Source organism: Sceloporus undulatus, chromosome 9, assembly GCF_019175285.1.
Source record: "Sceloporus undulatus isolate JIND9_A2432 ecotype Alabama chromosome 9, SceUnd_v1.1, whole genome shotgun sequence".
In the NCBI taxonomy this organism is placed as follows: domain Eukaryota; kingdom Metazoa; phylum Chordata; class Lepidosauria; order Squamata; family Phrynosomatidae; genus Sceloporus; species Sceloporus undulatus.
In genome coordinates this window covers 6,933,932-6,951,692 of record NC_056530.1, presented here as the reverse complement: position 1 = coordinate 6,951,692, position 17,761 = coordinate 6,933,932, and the positions used below count along the sequence as shown (strand labels likewise).

Below are 17,761 nucleotides of genomic sequence, written 5' to 3'. Positions count from 1 at the left end.
GGCTTCAGTGCTCTCTCTTCCACCAAAGGTATGATGGCAGGACAGGTCGAGTCCTACTACTATCCCTTCCCTCAGGAATTGCTCCCAGCCCAGAGGCCCAGTCTGATGAGTCAAACCAGGAATACGGTAGTCACACCAGTTGCAAAAAATACAAGATTACAGAGAAAGCTGGAAATCCAGGCTCATCTCTCGGTTTACCCAGAAAATGGGGGGATTAAGGGAAAACTATGCCATGTCCGTTTTTCAATTGATTTAATTGGCAAACAAACACCCCTCAACTGAAGGACCATCTGGATCTGGGCCTTCCTGGGTTCTAGACCATTTTCCAGACTCATCATCCAAACTGGGTAGATCTTCAACAATTATTAGATGAACTCTTAACAGCTGAAGAAAAGTATCAGATAGTCAACAATGTTAATTATTGACTGTGGCAAATATTGGTTGGTAGATCAGAGGGAAAGGGGGAATATCTGAAGTCCCCTCTGTTGGAAATGGAAATACAATGAGGAAAATTAAAATAAATAATGAAAACCACAACACATGAGAGTATAAAAGCATCTGGGACTCACATGGCCAATTTAGAACTGTCCTCCAGGATCCTAAGGAACACGTCAGTAACTATTATGCCCAATTCATGAAAACTCTCAGACCACATGGAAACATAGATCCAGAAGACACAAGCAATCAGTCCATGATAGTCCTGTTTGTGAACCAAGGAGATTATCTTTCAGTCAAAAAAGACAGGAGCATAGCGGTATTTTCCCATCAATATTGTGTGATAACACAATGATTATCACATGATATTGTGCAACATCACAATTACCCCATGTTATAAAGAGGGATTCTAGCACCACTTTTTATTCACAAAAAATCCCAGTGAATAAAAGGCAGCGCTAGAATTCCTCGTTATTCATGGGATAATCACAGGATAATCACAGCATCGCATGACATTGTACGATAATCACTGCACAATATTGATGGGAGCATACCGCTATGCTCCCGCCTTTTTTGCCGGTGTGATAATCTCCTTTGTGGCTAAAGATTTAAAAGAATATTTCTACAAACGTGCCCCCAAGTGGCACCTCTACATGAAATCCTGAGCCTGTCCACCTGTGTAATGAATGAGTGGAACCAAACAAAAAAAAAAAAAAAAAGGAAGAAAGAAAGAAAGAAAGAAAGAAAGAAAGAAAGAAAGAAAGAAATGGAAAATGAAGAATCCCAGCAAATCAAGATTTTAGCCACTGCCTTACAATATTGAAAGCCTCCAAATAAAAAGGGACCCCCTAAGAATAATGCAGCGGACCCGATCTGGCCTTTGCAGGGCGCAAAGTGCCACAGGAGCACTGTAATGCTGCGCGCCATGTGGAGCGGTGTGCAGCATCATGCCCCCCTGGGGGCAGAGTCGGGGCATGCATCATGTGTACACTATGCCCCAACTCAGCACCCAAGCCAGTCTTTAAGGCCGGTCTGCACAGGGCCCAAGTGCCTTATGACATGTGCCAGTTCTGTAAATGATCAAGATAGTGGAAGAAGGAATATCCAAAAGACCAAGACTCAAGGCAGGACTTATCAACCTTGGGGAGGACGACAACTGGACAGAATGGCAGTTTCATGGGGATTCTTATCTCATTGCTTTATTACAGCCCCGACTGAGGAAATTGTGTTCCTATTTCTGCTGCAGAAATAAAGCTTCCCCCCGCCCCCAATCTTTGCTCATGTTGCTTTACAAAATTGGACCAATCTGCTAGGCAGCAAAACTCAATCTTGTGAGTCAGATTTTTGTGCAATTCTGCAAATACATAAAATTTAAAATGCAATAGGTGTTCCTTTATTGTATGGAATATTAAAAAGTAGCATCATTACCATTTTTTGCTTAATCAACTTGTCTTTTTGTGCGGTGATAGGGGAATCTCCATCTCTGACAGGCTTTTGCTCAGGAGCCAGACTAAATGTGACAAACATCTACTGTGCAGCAGTAGTAGTGAAAGGTTACACTGGCAAAGGAACCCTCACAGGCGTGACAGTGGCATCATAACTAATTCTGGTTAGTACTGTGCAGAGGAAGGCACAGTAAACCTCTTTTTGATTATTTTTTTACCACAAAAACTCTATGATGAGACAATCCAAAATGAAGCAAGAGAGAGTGCTAGAGGATAAGACTCCCAGGGCCAACGGCTCTCAACTGGGGTAAAGAAAGCTATGGCCTTGAGTTTGCAAGGTCTGAGCAGGGCGGCTGCTGATGGTTTGGTTTGGAGGTCTCTCATTCATGGAGTCACCATAAGTTGAAGTCAACTTAACAGCAGTTAACAACAACAAATGTTTGTACATGCTCTGTATCTTCCACAGAAAGGGGGGAAAGTTCTATGCATAGACTTTTTCAGCAAGCTGGGGAAAGCACTCTAACAGGAGATGGATATTACTTGACAATTATGTTGCTGAGCTCAGATGATGTGTCTTGACCAAAAGATTTTTTTCATATCCACAGTGGTTTATGATGCTATTACAAATAGTTAGGAATGAATGTCTATGTCTCTTGCTAAAATCCCATTTTTCCAGTCAAATTTTTATGCTATCCTATTTCTACAATATTTTAAAATGTTTGTTAAAGTGAATGTGAAATTGTGGACATTTATTTGAACAATATATATTTATATATTTCAAATAAAAGCCTTTCTGCACACAGCTTTCTCAAATGTATACATTTTTGTACGCAATGTTTTCACTAGAGAGCTGCACTGAAAAATTCAAGGATATGCAGAACAAAGGTTAAGTTATTATCAGTTTACATATTAGATCAAAACATAGTCAGCAAACCAAACAAATTTTGCCACGCTTGTTACTTATGGCTCAGTTTGTCTTAGCAACAACCAACAGAGCAAGGCTCCTGGGCTCAAATGGAGTGGAATGCATTTTATGGCAGAAGAGGGAAGCATGTGAAAGGGCAGAAGTTAGAGTTGAATGCAAAGGAATGTCTCCTTACCCTTTTCGAATGACAACAATAATTGCCCCTAACAGGATGATCAGTACCACGAGACCTCCAGCACAAATGCCCAGGATGAGACCCATTTCCTCAGAGTGCTGGGACACTTCCAGTGGACGCTTAGTCTCTTTGCAAGCAGCTGCAAAAGATGAACACAGAATAGGCATGTTGAAAAAGTAGCAGCGACAGTGGTGAACCTTCACTTTTTCCCTGTCATAAATATCAATCGTATTTTTAAAATTTATTGCTTGAATTTATACCATGCCTTTCTCCCAGTATAGAATCCAAGGAGGCTTACAGAAATATAAAACAAGATTACATTTAAAAAAAAAAAAAACCTGTTCTACAAACGTTGAAACGAATCAAATGCCAATACTAAAACCCTGATTAAAACAGTTAAAATATATTCAAGACAAAAACAAAATTCGTTCCGCTGCCGCTTTCGTAACCCGAAAGGCTTTCGCAAGCCGAAAAGCCATAGGCGCTAATGGGGAAAAGCCGCGATTTCGTGCGAAAAAAGCGCCAAAAAGCACCAAATTTTTTTTCGTAACCCGAAATAACCTTCGTAACCCGGAACAGTTTTTTTCAATGGATTTTTTCGTAACCCGGAAATTTCGTAAGGCGGCGCATTCGTATCCCGGGGTACCACTGTACATCACTTCACATGTACTACTGCTAATGCAATTCACACCTCAAAGGCCTGCATGAACAAAAAGGACTCCTCCACCTGCCAGCAGAAAGAGAATAGGGAGGGGGCCAAGTGGACCTCCCACTGAAGAGTGTCCCACAGCCTGGGAGCATCGATGGAGGACGCCATATCCCACATCCTCATCAAATATGCCAGTGGAGATGGTGGGACTGAAAGAAAGTCCTTCCCTGCAAATCTTAAAACTCATAGTTGGTATAGATAGCTATGATCTTTCTGGATCCAACCCATTTAGGGTTTTAAAAGTTAAAACCAGCACTCTGGGTTGTGCCTCGAAATAGACTAGCAACCACTGAAATTATTCCAACTGGATACGTGATCCCTGTAAACAGTCCCAGTCAACAGTCTGGCTGCAGCATTTTGAAACTGCTAAAATTTTCAGACAGATTGAAAAGGCAGTTCCACAGAGAATGTTACCCTAGGGTCAGGCCCCCGATCACCCCTCTCATATTTGATATCAATTTAATATTAAAAGAGAAGCTGAGGTGGGTAGCCTGAGAAGCACCCCCATTGCCGTGACCTGGCCATCCCATATTTGGAAACCCAGATGGCTCTAGCAAGGGACAAAGCAAGAGCACCCCCCCACACACACACAATGAGATTATCCATAGGCATCAGCACAATCCCTTTCTATGGAGGGTGATGGTGAGATTCTGACCTGAGAAGGTGGTTGTGCATATGTAGAAAAAGGGTTTCCCCCCAGTAGAAGTAGTTTTCCTTTGTCTGAAATATTAATGCCAACTGTCTGAACATCTCCTCACTCTCCCAACCATTCTTCTCCCTTGGGAAAGCAGTTTAGCACTGAGGTAATCCATTCATCTCCGAGTGGCCCGCCCCAGGATATAATTTTGAGTATAAATATCACTGCCTGCACACTGCCAGTTCAGTCTAGTGTGAAGCAGGACAGAATCTCTGTTTGACTTCTACTAGATTCATCAATAAGCCGGCCACCCTACTTGCCACGGCCGCGGCTACTGAGCTACCTCATTCCAGACACCCCTTGATTGGAACCAGACTTCAGAATCAGTACAGTATTACCATTAGCAAGGCCTCCACTTCACATTTTCCCACCTTTGCTTCATTAGTCCTTGTGTGTCTGCTGTGTGTGTTGATTATTTCACTAATGAACTACAAAACCTATTTGGAATTGTTTCTGCAGTTCTGTGTGATTTGGCACTGATATACAAAGGGAAAGATCCCAGGTTGAACGTTGCCCCAGCCAAGGAGTATTCTTATTTGAGCTATTTAAATTCTCCTAAAAATATATTAATTTGTGGGTGCCCTCCTGTGCCCTCCAGCCTTCTGGGTGACAAGAGTGTGTTACAGTAGTCTCAACAGGATGATATACACACTGGGGGTAATACTTGAATATTTTTTTCATCAGCACAAGAGGAATGTCATATACTGCATTCAGATAAAGTAAAGAATAATTTTTACCCCAACTCATCCTTGTAAAAACAAAATCAAGGCCTTCTTGAGCCTACTTCATCAGATGCATGTGGTGGGATGGAAAGCCCAGGGACAGACCTATATAACATTGTTTTAATTTGTTCATTGATTTAGGAGCCCTTATGGGCTAAGAGGCAACACAGAATTGCTTTAAATAATAAATGCTTGCTTGCTTTGCAAGCAGCCATCTTGCTGCTAACCAATACCCTATTATTACCTGATACACATTATTCAGCAGCAGAGTACAAAACAAAGCCCAGTCAGGAATGGCAGTAATAAGCAAAGCCAGAAATAAAAAGGCCTACCTTTACGGGCTATTCGGATACAATTCAGCCTTGTTTCCTAACACAGAAAAAAACAGACAGGCAGGTTTTACTTGCCCATGAAGATGATCATTTGCTATACTACAAAAGCAGAAGAAAGGACAATGCTCACACAATGTCTTCTGTGAATTTGGTGGGGATATATATATTACTATAGGTAGGAGGTTTTCTGCTAAATTTTACTTTATACCTTGTCATAGGGATTTGAGGTCAGGCCAAATCAATTATATAAAAAAGGAAGCCTCAAACCTCCTCATTATGCCTTTTTGAATAATTGTTATGGATGCTCAGAAGTCCCTTTAAAATATTAGCATCATAATGACGAAACAAAAATTAAAAGAAAAGCCTAATTTATTTTCACATGAAATGCTGAAGTGCAGCCCTAAAAGCAAATATCCATACAGAACCAGTATCTAGCTTCAACAACCTATTATGACTGGCCCAGAGTTTAGGAAAGGGGATATCATTCAACAAGACAGCACATGCTTTACACCCAGAAACTAGGTTCAACAACTCCAAGGGCTCTTTCACACGGAGGTGGCAAGCACCATTAAAATGTGATTAAATCATACTAATAGCGCGACTGGGGGAAGATTATCACACCCCTTTGCGCCTCTCCCATTCATGTCCCTGTAACAGACACGTCACTGAGTAATAACGGGAGTTTCCATAATTACCCAATGGCACGTCCACTACAATTTACACACAGGTCATGAACGAGAGAAGTGTGCGGGGTTTGATAATCTTCCCCCCAATCGCGCAATTAGCATGATTTAATCACATTTTAATGACACTTGCCTCTCATGTGAAGATCACAGGTCTGAGAGCTGAGAAAAAGACTTGTGCTTAATATACCTTAGACCCATTGCCAATTCTGTGAAAGGTAAACCAATGTTAAGCCTCACTATAACATAGAAAGACCAATGAGCTGATTCAATATAATGCAGCTTCATATTCATTAGATATGGAGAAATTTGTTTCACTTTTTGTAGTTAAGCCCATACTTGTTCTGTCTCATTCCTGTGTTTCTAGTATATGAGAAAATGCATTATGAGCCCACGTGGTGCTGTGGTTAAATGCCAGTACTGCAGCCACTCACTCACAAACCACAAGGTTGTGGGTTCAGTCCTAGCCAGGGGCTCAGGGTCGAGAGCCATGCATCCTTCCAAGGTCGCTAAATTGCCTGATCTAAAGGTGACCATATTTACTCTTGGGACAATGTTGCAACAATTCCCAGTTCACACCAAGAGCTTTCTACTCACCCCTTTGAGATTGCTCATTGCTTGGAAATAGATGAGATAGGACTTCTTGGGCTCCAGAGGTGGATTCCAGTAACCACTGTATGTTTGGTTGTCCCCTACAGTGAAGGGTTTGGCTTCTGGAAGGCTGCTGGGTGGAATCTCAGCTCCAGTGTAGTGAACTGAGCCACGAGACAGGGCTTCAGAGAAGGTGAGTGGCACTGGAAAGCACTCTTGGCCACCCACCTCTCGCTTGATCTTCTTGGGTCTGTCTTCTTCCACAATAACTTGGTATGCGCTGAGAATACAGCACCAGGGAAGTAGATTGAGGAGAAAAACAGAAAAGGAAGAACTGAGATCAGAGTTAAATGAAAGGTCCTGCTGCCTTTAAACTTCCCTGGAGAGTAACCCAGATATTGGTGCAACTAGGTGAGAGACAGAGATTATGTATGAACTAGAGGTCTAAAAAACAGTGTCACAAATTTATTGCTTGTTGATAATTCTTTACAACAGGGGTGGGCAAAGTGTAGCCAATGGGTGACATGTGGCCCTTGAGACCTTTAAGTGCAACCTGAGGGATCCTTCCAGAAGCCTCTCAAACCCATCAGATTGCCCCCTGGGGATGATTTTGTTTTACCTCACACCATCCCAAATCTCCCAAAACCATAAGAAAATACAACAATTTGCTCCCTTACCCACCCAATCACCTCCAGGTTTGTAGGTCTACTCAGGGGTTGAGTTTATACAAAACTCAGCATCTACCTGCTATTTTCATGCACAAGCAAGAATTAAACTGACTGTAGTCAAGACACAAAGTAATGAGCCTCCATCCAGTCCCAGGGAATCTGTAAAAGTCTAGCTGGGTTAGGAAGATGGCATATTAAACTTATCAAAGAAGACGTGAGGTTAAGTGGTGTGACATACCACCCGTACTTGAGATATAAAATAATCATTTCATCAACAACTTCACTTCTTTATTTTTATTTTTTAAGATGATTTTTTCATTATTTGTTGCTATTGGTAGTTACCACATTTTTGCATTTTTAATTTTGTCTGCCCTGATCTGTAAGTCACCCACAGGATATTTGTTGATGAACATAATAAAGCAGATCAAAGTTTTAAAAAACTCTGCAAAATACATTTGCTGATATTCCAAACAGTCTTAAATCAGGGAGTTTTAAAACAGCCAGTAAGAGAGCAAGAACTCTCACAAAGATCATAGATCAGTACTAGGGTTGATTTGGAGCAAGTATTAGGCAGGGAGAAAAGCCTGAACTGAAAATCATGAACAACTGTGGAGCTAAAAAAATTACAACTTCAGGGGCATCACTAGATTAGAGCCAAAGACTCATTAATGGGATACTACAGATGTGTCAACTGATTTTTGTGGAGTACCGGGGTTAACATTTTAACCTACATACCTTTTTATTTTTCTGATTAAAACACACAGAGATTCACCCACACTCTCATTACTATTAGACAGAGTGGGGCAGGAGTGGAAGCAAGGTGCTTGGAATCTAAAATGCATTGCTCTGCAGAACAGAAATGCTTTACTCTCTGCGTATGTGTAACTGTGGTTGAGGAAGGGGGGAGGAGACACAAGTGCAGGACTTCCCAAGCAATGCAGTTCTGACCCAAATTGCACTCTCTCCAATGACTACAATTCACATGGTTAAATGTGGGGAATAAAAGAAAAAAATAAAGCAAAAATTAAATATATTTGGTTAGAAAGATGAATTTCCACTCCTCGAAAATCAAAGAAGGTGCATGAGTCCCTGGATTAGAATGTGATTTCCTGTACCTTATTGGTGCACCTCTGCCTTGTGCCGGCCTCAATAGAACAGTGATAGTTCTCTCTGATTCTCCAAGCGGGGAGGGCATGTCCCCATAATCGAAACTGGGAGCTGAAAGGAAATCCAAAAGACAATGATCAAATGGGATATATTTTCAAAGTGAAAACCCATCTGGCAATGATAACTCTGAATCTGCAATAGAAAAGCACATACTGAGCTCCAGAATCTGAGGCTCGGGAATGTGTGTCCTTCTAGGCATTTTTGGACTCCAGTTCCATCAATTCCAGACACCTAAGCTAGAAGTAAAAGATCATGGGAATAGTAGTCCATCAACACCTAGAAAGTGTTAGTTTCTCCACTCTTCAGGAGTATACACATTCAATGAACCTGATTTAATATAACATAAGATTCCTATATCTGTTCTTCCATCTCACTCAGTGGGGACTAGCTGCCATTAGAATCCTTCTCTCCAAGAACTGCCTTTATCTCCAGCCATCTCATCTGGATGAATCAGATGTTGTTGTTGTTGTTGTTGTGTGCCTCCAAGTCTTTTCTGACTTACGGTGACCCTAAGACAAACCTATTGTAGGGTTTTCTTGGCAAGATTTAGTCAGAAGAGATTTGTCATTGCCTTCTCCTGAGACTGTGACTTGCCCAAGGCCACCCAGTGTGTTTCCATTGTCAAGCTGAAAATTGAACCCTGAAAGAGAGGTTAAAAAAATGAGGTTTCCTCGATCTGCCTGACAAAGGCTAACTGTAAGTTGGGTAAACCATCCCAGAAGTCAATCAACAGCAAATCCAACTTTGTTATGCAAAACTATAAGAGCTAGGAGCAGAATATGCTTATTTCCCTTTTTCATCTTGACATTCCCCCCCCCCCCAATGTGGTAAAATCAGAATTGAGGAGTTTCAGATATTCAGAGATTTTCCTTCTCATGCTTCAACACTATTCATACCAGTAATAGCAATATAAAATCCTGAGGTCTCTAAAGTAACTCTGAATGCTAAAAGTCACTAAAAGGTCTCTCCTTCTGATACTGTATTTCAACATGGATAGAATGGTACAGGAAGAGTATTTTGAACCCAAGCCATTTGAGACTTTAAAGTTCATCACAACACTTTGCATTACAAGTTGGCGACCACTGCAGACATGACAACAAGCAGGGCCAGATTAAGGCATGGAGGGGCTCCAAACTATGTCAATTTCAGGAGATCCCACAACATTACACCCTCCAAAAAGTATTACGCTAACTTACTTTGGGTGGAATTTGAACCCCCTCATACTCTGAGGCACTGAACTGGGTTTTCTTTAGCTTTTACATCAATCCACTACTAGGATCCTCAGTGCTAGAATCCAGCACAATGGCCCCCATGGGGCTGAAGCAGCCTGGAAAGAGCGGCCTCCGGCCACTCCGGCCCCAATTGGGCCAGGACTGTGACAACCACACAGCCTGCTCCCAAAGGGGGCTGTCACCAATGTCCCCAACCAGCAGTTAGCAGAAGTGGATTAAAGGGCTGACTCTTGCCAACTTGGTACAGCCTCGGCGTGGCTTCTGGCCACTTTGGGAGCATGGCGTTTAGATGATGCATGCCCCCAAAGCAGCCGCAAGCCACTTTATTTGGCCCGTCTGTTTCAGGCCATGGTTTTCCTGAATTTGGGCATAAATCTAGACTAGGAAATGGAGCCATACAATTGATTCTGATGAATCCTGATTTTCAATTTATTTCTAATTTTTCATTTTATTATCATAGAATCATAGAATCATAGAATCGTAGAGTTGGAAGAGACCACTAGGGCCATCCAGTCCAACCCCCTGCCATGCAGGAAATCCAAATCAAAGCATCCCCGACAGATGGCCATCCAGCCTCTGTTTAAAGACCTCCAAGGAAGGAGACTCCACTACACTCCAAGGGAGTGCATTCCACTGTCGAACAGCCCTTACTGTCAGGAAGTTCCTCCTAATGTTCAGGTGGAATCTCTTTTCCTGTAGCTTGCATCCATTGCTCCGGGTCCTGTTTTCTGGAGCAGCAGAAAACAAGCTTGCTCCCTCTTCAACATGACATCCTTTCAAATATTTAAACAGGGCTATCATATCGCCTCTTAACCTTCTTTTCTCCAGGCTAAACATCCCCAGCTCCCTAAGGCGTTCCTCATAGGGCATGGTTTCCAGACCCTTCACCATTTTTGTCGCCCTCCTTTGGACACGCTCCAGTTTCTCAATGTCCTTTCTGAATTGTGGTGCCCAGAACTGGACACAATATTCTAGGTGGGGCCTGACCAGAGCAGAATACAGTGGCACTATTACTTCTCTTGATCTAGACACTATACTTCTATTGATGCAGCCTAAAATAGCATTGGCCTTTTTAGCTGCCGCATCACACTGTTCACTCATGTTCAACTTGTGGTCTACTTGGACTCCCAGATCCCTTTCACACGTAGTTTCATTCAGCCAGGTGTCACCAATCCTATATCTGTGCATTTTATTTTTCCGCCCTAAGTGCAATACCTTACATTTCTCCGTGTTGAATTTCATTTTGTTAGCTTTGGCCCAGCTTTCTAGTCTATTCAGGTCATTTTGAATCTTGATCCTGTCCTCTGGGGTATTAGCTGTTCCCCCTAATTTGGTGTCATCTGCAAATTTGATAAGTATGCTCCCAATTCTGTCATCCAGGTCATTGATAAAGATGTTGAATAGCACTGGGCCCAGGACAGAGCCCTGTGGGACCCCACTGGTCACTTTTCTCCAGGATGAAAAGGAGCCATTGTTGAGCACCCTTTGGGTTCGGCCGGTCAACCAATTACAGATCCATGTAACAGTTCCTTTGTCTAGCCCGCATTTTACAAGCTTGTTTGCAAGAATGTCATGGGGAACCTTGTCAAAGGCCTTAGTGAAATCAAGATATACTATATCCACAGCATTCCCTTCATCTACCAAGCTGGTAATTTTATCAAAGAAAGAGATTAGGTTTGTCTGGCATGACTTGTTTCTCTGAAACCCATGTTGACTTTTTGTGATTATGGCACTGCCTTCTAGATGTTCACAGACTCTCTGTTTAATGATCTGCTCCAGAATCTTTCCTAGTACTGATGTCAGACTAACTGGACGATAATTGTTGGGATCCTCTTTTTTCCCCTTTTTGAAGATGGGGACAACGTTTGCCCTTCGCCAGTCTGCTGGGATCTCTCCTGTTTTCCAGGAGTTTTCAAAGATTATTGCCAATGGCTCCGATATTACATTTGCCAGTTCTTTTAATACCCTTGGATGGAGTTCATCTGGTCCCGGAGACTTAAATTCATTTAGATTAACAAGGTGTTCCTCTACTATCTCTTTACTTATTCTGTGCTGAAATGCCCCTATTCTGTCCTCTGCTCCATTATCCTCAGGTTGAGCACCCTTTGCCTTTTCTGAGAAGACTGTGGCAAAGAAGGTGTTGAGTAATTCTGCCTTTTCTCTGTCTTCTGTTAGCATTTTGCCATCTTCTCCACGCAGTGGCCCTACCGTTTCCTTCTTCTTCCTTTTGCTGCAGACATTTCCAAAAAAGCCCTTTTTATTGTTCTTAACCTCTCTAGCAAGCCTGAGTTCATTCTGCGCTCTAGCTTTTCTGACTTTACCCCTACACATGCCTGCTATTTCTTTGAATTCCTTTCTTGTGATTTCCCCCTTTTTCCATTTCTTATACATGTTCCGTTTCAAACTCAGCTCCGTTGAAAGTTCCTTAGTCATCCATCCTGGTTTCTTGAGACACCTCCCGTTTTTCTTTCTCACTGGAACGGTTTGAAATTGTGCCTTCAGTATCTCTCTTTTGAGAAACTCCCATCCGTCCTGAACTCCTTTATCTTTTAGTATTTCTGACCATGGAATCGCCCTCAATACTTCTCTAAGTTTACTGAAATCTGCTCTCCTAAAGTCTAGGATGCGTGTCTGACTATGCCTGGCTTCTCCTTTCCACTGTATTACAAACTCCAGGAGAACATGGTCACTTCCACCTAATGATCCCACCACTTGCACCCCATTAACCAAGTCATCCTTGTTGGTTAGGATCAGATCTAAAATAGCTGACCCCCTTGTTGCCTCTTCCACCTTTTGGACCATGAAATTGTCTTCCAGGCAAGTGAGGAATTTGTTAGGCCTTGAGGATTTTGCTGAGTTTGACTTCCAGCAAATATCAGGATAGTTGAAGTCGCCCATCACTACTACATCTCTCTTTTCTGACTGTGTGGTCATCTGTTCTAGAAAGATATCATCCAATTCCTCAGTCTGACTTGGGGGTCTGTAGTAGACTCCCACCGTAACATCCTTGTTGTTTCCCTCCCCTTTGATTCTTATCCAGATGCTCTCCACCTGGCTTCCATGATTGATGTCCAGGATCTCTTCACTGGTGTAAATATCTCTGACATATAGTGCTATTCCTCCTCCTTTCCTGTTTGGCCTATTTCTCTTAATAAGGTTATACCCCTCTATTTCCACATTCCAATCATGAGACTCATCCCACCAGGTTTCAGTGATGCCTATTATATCATATTTGCTTTGTTGTACTAGGAGTTCGAGTTCATCTTGCTTATTTCCCATGCTCTGTGCATTAGTGTAGAGACATCGCAGACCTTGGTTCCCTTTTACTTGCTGCCTGTGCAAGTTTTTTTGCCTCCCACTGTTGGGTCCTTGCACTGTTTGCCTTGTTTCCTCTATGTCAGTTTGACTATTTTCGCCATCCCTTTCGCCTTCCTTAATATTGTCTCCCTTCCCCTCGGAAATCAGTTTAAAGCCCTCCTGATCAAGTTCTTGAGACTGTTGGCAAAAACATTTCTTCCAACTGGCGTGAGATGCAACCCGTCTGTTGCAAGAAGTCCCTCCTCATGGAACCGCAGCCCATGATCGAAGAATCCAAATCCTTCTCGGCGGCACCATCTGTGAAGCCAGTTGTTCACATCCGCTATTTTCCTCTCCCTTCCTGGACCATGCCCTTCAACTGGCAGAAGAGACGAGATGACAACCTGTACATCCATTCCTTTCAGCTTCCTACCAAGAGCCTCGTAATCCCTTTTGATGTTCTGAAGGCTGTGTCTTGCAGTATCATTAGTTCCCACGTGGACCAAAAGGAAGGGGTATTTGTCAGTAGGCTTCACCAGTCTTGTCAGCCTCTCTGTCACATCCCGGATCTTTGCACCTGGAAGACAACACACCTCTCGAGACATCTTGTCAGGCCTACAAATCACTGCTTCTGTACCCCTCAGCAAGGAGTCCCCCACTACGACCACACGCCTCCTCCGAGGCTTAGCAGCAACTGTTCCCTCGGGTGGGACTCTCAGGCTCCCCTGCTCTGTCCCTGAAGTCTGTCCATGCTGCTCTTCTTCATCCTCCTTGATATGGGAAAGAGCTTCGAATCGATTCTCTAGCTGCAAGCTCCCCGAACAATTCCTTCTTGGCTTACTTCTCTTTGTGACATTCCTCCAGATGTCTGCCTCCTCTGTTTGGCAAGTGACCTCTTATTGTAATTTGTACAATAGCTATTGCTATTTAATTAAGATTGAAACCAATATTTTTCTCTCAAAAGATAACTTAATACCAACCTGCACATTACCCCAAAAGGTGCAGATCACATCATTTCCACTGGAATTTGAAACAACAATATTCCTCAGGTAATTGCTTAAGTAAGTATACACATTTCCAGATGCCTAAAATAGCATCTCAGTGAAATAATTAGGTGGTTATGAAAGCCAAGGTACAATGCATCAGAACGACAGATTCTGTTATTTTAAAAATTATGCAGCTTACTCAATTACTAAATTACTAAATTTCATGGGGGAAAATTCCATAGCCCTTTTTGGGATGCATTACAATTGCCTTCTTCCTAAAATGATGAACTAAGCTAGTCAGCAGTCTTCTATGTGTCTTGTGCTCAGAAGAAGAATGAAAGAAAAATGAAAATCCTCACCCATCTCATTCTTTCATGCATGAGTGAGAAACCACAAAATTTCCGTCTTGGCATGCAAGAGCTTTTTTTCATTTGTTAGCAGGGATGTAAAGACTATGTTCAAACATTCTTGTCTTGATGCATGGAGACACCCATTCAAAAAAAACGGTCAAACACCATTATTCTTTTTGCATATTGGAACTTTTCTCTTTTTGCAAAAAGAATGTGCTAGCAATGAGCACATACAGGTTTGCACTGTGAATGAACTGCTAGCTTCATTGGCTGTCTAAAGCTATTTTGTAGAAAGGGAGCACGTGTGTGCAATAAATAAATCCAACTTAAATAGTCACTGTATATACTCAGGTATGTCTACAAATTTTTAATCCACCCCCCCCCCCCATGCCTTGGTTGGCCTATCTATGGGTCAATGTAAGTACTTTACTTAATTCTGATGAAAAAAGGAAACATCCCCTTCTCTGAGTAGAAAGTGAAAATCAAGACCTTAGTCCACATCTGGACAACCTGACAGTAGGTAGGGGCCAAACTTAAAATAAGTTAAACTTCTTTGGGCCGCAAAGAGGTTTTAATTACATATTAATTAATTTAATAATAATAATAATAATAATAATAATAATAATAATAATAATAATAATCTATTAATTCCCTTCTTCTCCCCATGGATCTCTCCTCAGGAGGAGGCCAAGTGGTGGAAGAGCCTTGAAGTCAATCAACATCCTTGCGGGTCTCCCAAAATCCTTTGGCAGGCTGCATGCAACCCCCAGGCCGTCTGACTTAGTCCATTCCAGGAACACAAAAAAGAAGTACTGCCCCCCTGTCTTCTCTTCACTGTGGTGCCACTTCTGACCCTTTTGAATGCCTGTGTGTGAAAACAGCGGTGGTAGCATTGCCTCAAAGAAGTGCTGAAAGGAATCTGGCTTTGAAGGATTTGTCAGCTTTTCTGGGTTAAAATCAGGCAAAGCTGTCACATTAAAGTTAAAGAATATAATCACTGCAAACAAAGCCACCATTTTCTTTGTTCTGTCTTTTTATCCTTTTTATATGTGTGCATTTCCTTAGCCCTACCTACACCTCCCACACACATCACACCCCACACACATCACACAGCCAACATTCAGTGTAGTTCCCTCCTCATTCACTCAGCCTTTAGGGTGAACACACACAGTTATGCCCACTGGCATGTTGTAGGTTCTTTGGCATCTTTTTCCTTTGTTTCCACCTTTACATTTGTAGTTACATGCCTGTAAGTTTTACCCTTAACTTATCCAAGGGTCATATCAGAACCCATAACTTTGCCCCCAAATCTGCCCTCAACCTGAACATGAGGTTGACTAATAGTCGAGTACTATATATGATATATATAGCATTGTTTTTATTCAAAAGCCAGCATTTTTACACAGAAAAGTGTGTCTTCTATAGAGTATATTGTGTTCTATGCAAAACATTTTCCCCATATCATAGCAGTCCTGCTCCTACTCCTGAGGGGATCTCTGAAGATCACCTAGCTGTCACTACCACTGATTTATCCCATGTGACTCAGTGATTCGGAGGAAAATTATTAATGGGCTCAACTTGCATTTTCAGTGAATCATAGAGCTTTATCACACTAGCGGGCAAACAAGATTTAAAAAAGAGTTAAACTAGAGAAAACCAGGAAATGTCATGTGATAAACTTCAGGCATTTCCTGGTTTTCTCTAGTTTAACTCTCATTTAAATCCTGTTTGCCCGCTAGTGTGATAAAGCTCATAGATTCATAGAGTTGGAGGAGCCCACAAGGGCCATGCAGGAATACACAGTCAAAGCACTCCTGTCAGATGGTCATCCAACCTCTGTTTAAAAACCTCCAAAGTAGGAGACTCCACTGCTCTCCAAGGGAGTGCATTCAACTATCAAACAGGTCTTAATGTCAGGACCTTCTTCCTAATGTTGAGGTGGAATCTCTTCCTGTAGTTTTAATCCATTGCTCTAGGTCTTGTTCTCTGGAGCTGCAGCAAAAAAGCTTGCTTCATCCCCAATCTGACACCTTTCTCTACCTCTGACTCTGCAGAGACTTTTCTCTCTTCTCCTCACGCACGCAGTCTAAGCAAGGTAGCTGAAAGAGTGTGGGGAGAGGAGACATTGTTCTCAACAAGCAATCTAACACTAGCAAAAGTCTCAAAGGTGCTACAAGATCTCTCCACTGATTCTACAGACTAACACAGCTTTATCTTTGAATACAGTCGGCCCTTCTTATATACAGATTTTTTATACACTGATTCAAGCATCCATGGTTTGAAAATCTTCCAAAAAAGTATAAATTTCAAATATCAAACCTTGATTTTCCATTTTTTATAAGGGACACCATTTTGCTATGTCAATATATTTAATGGGACTTGAAGCAAAAGGGCACCTTCCTTCAGGTGTTATTTAGGAGAAGTGTGAAAGTCAAACACTCTAGGTCATATTCAGCCAAGGTTAAAAATAAATATAAGCCCTTAATGTGACTTGCTAAACATTCATATTCTACTCACAATGCAGATGCAGATCTGGATTTTGGATGTTCATGTGGAAGCTGGGAGTCTGGACGCCTTTGCCCAGCCTGCAACCAAGCTTCTCCTAAGTGAAGCAGATGCCTCCCGTTGTGTGTGTGGGCCTCATGGCTCTCAGAGGTTTTTGTGGCCTTTTACTCAGAAGCATCTAGAAGCTTCACACTTCAACCCAACTGACCATTCTAATTGGGCAATTGTCTGTTGTCATCTCTGCTGCTTGTTCTGTGATGCTGAGCCTCAATAAATATAACCTGAATGAACACTCTTAGATAGATAGATAGATAGATAGATAGATAGATAGATAGATAGATAGATAGATAGATAGATAGGCAGGCAAGCAGGCAGGCAGGAGTATCAGTGTGCCTTACCCACTTAATACTCTCTCTCTCTCTCTCTCTCTCTCTCTCTCTCTCTGCCACAAAATGCAAAACATCATTACAATCCATGTATAAACTCATAATCTCATCCAGCAGAGACAAAAAAAATGGAATTGTTTATTCCTGCCTGGACATCCCTATTTATGAGAATATTCTTTTTGCACAAACTGTGATTGCTGCTGCCTTTCTGCATGGAGGGACTGTTTGATATCTTTTGATTAGCATGCAGAACAGCTAGATAGGTTGTTTCCCGATCAGTAAGCCTATCCTTCTTTGCTTGCTTTGTGGTACACTTTGCTTCACAAAAGGGTAAGATATTGCTTTATTACAGAAACAAATTGCACAAATCTTGAACAGTATGGCCAAAAATAAAGGGCCGACTGTCATGCTTTTGCATGGAAAGCAAAAAGTCTCAGTGGTGGCTGACTTCTTGAT

At 42.0% G+C, this 17,761-nt stretch overlaps 2 protein-coding genes across 4 annotated transcripts in view; one reads left to right on the top strand and one right to left on the bottom strand.

Annotated features, from left to right (window-relative positions):
* PTPRU (protein tyrosine phosphatase receptor type U) overlaps window positions 1–8,598 on the bottom strand; it is a 96,498-nt gene extending 87,900 nt beyond the window's left edge. For all 3 annotated transcript variants that reach the window (XM_042440113.1, XM_042440114.1, XM_042440115.1), the window contains exons 1-4: window positions 8,498–8,598; window positions 6,721–6,994; window positions 5,441–5,477; window positions 2,981–3,119 (exon numbers count right to left, since the gene is read on the bottom strand). In XM_042440113.1, the coding sequence (XP_042296047.1) occupies window positions 2,981–3,119; window positions 5,441–5,477; window positions 6,721–6,994; window positions 8,498–8,577 (530 nt within the window). In that variant the 5' untranslated portion in view covers window positions 8,578–8,598. The remainder of the gene's footprint in view (window positions 1–2,980; window positions 3,120–5,440; window positions 5,478–6,720; window positions 6,995–8,497) is intronic.
* PUM1 (pumilio RNA binding family member 1) overlaps window positions 1–17,761 on the top strand; it is a 721,963-nt gene that overhangs the window by 398,481 nt on the left and 305,721 nt on the right. The window lies entirely within an intron of this gene.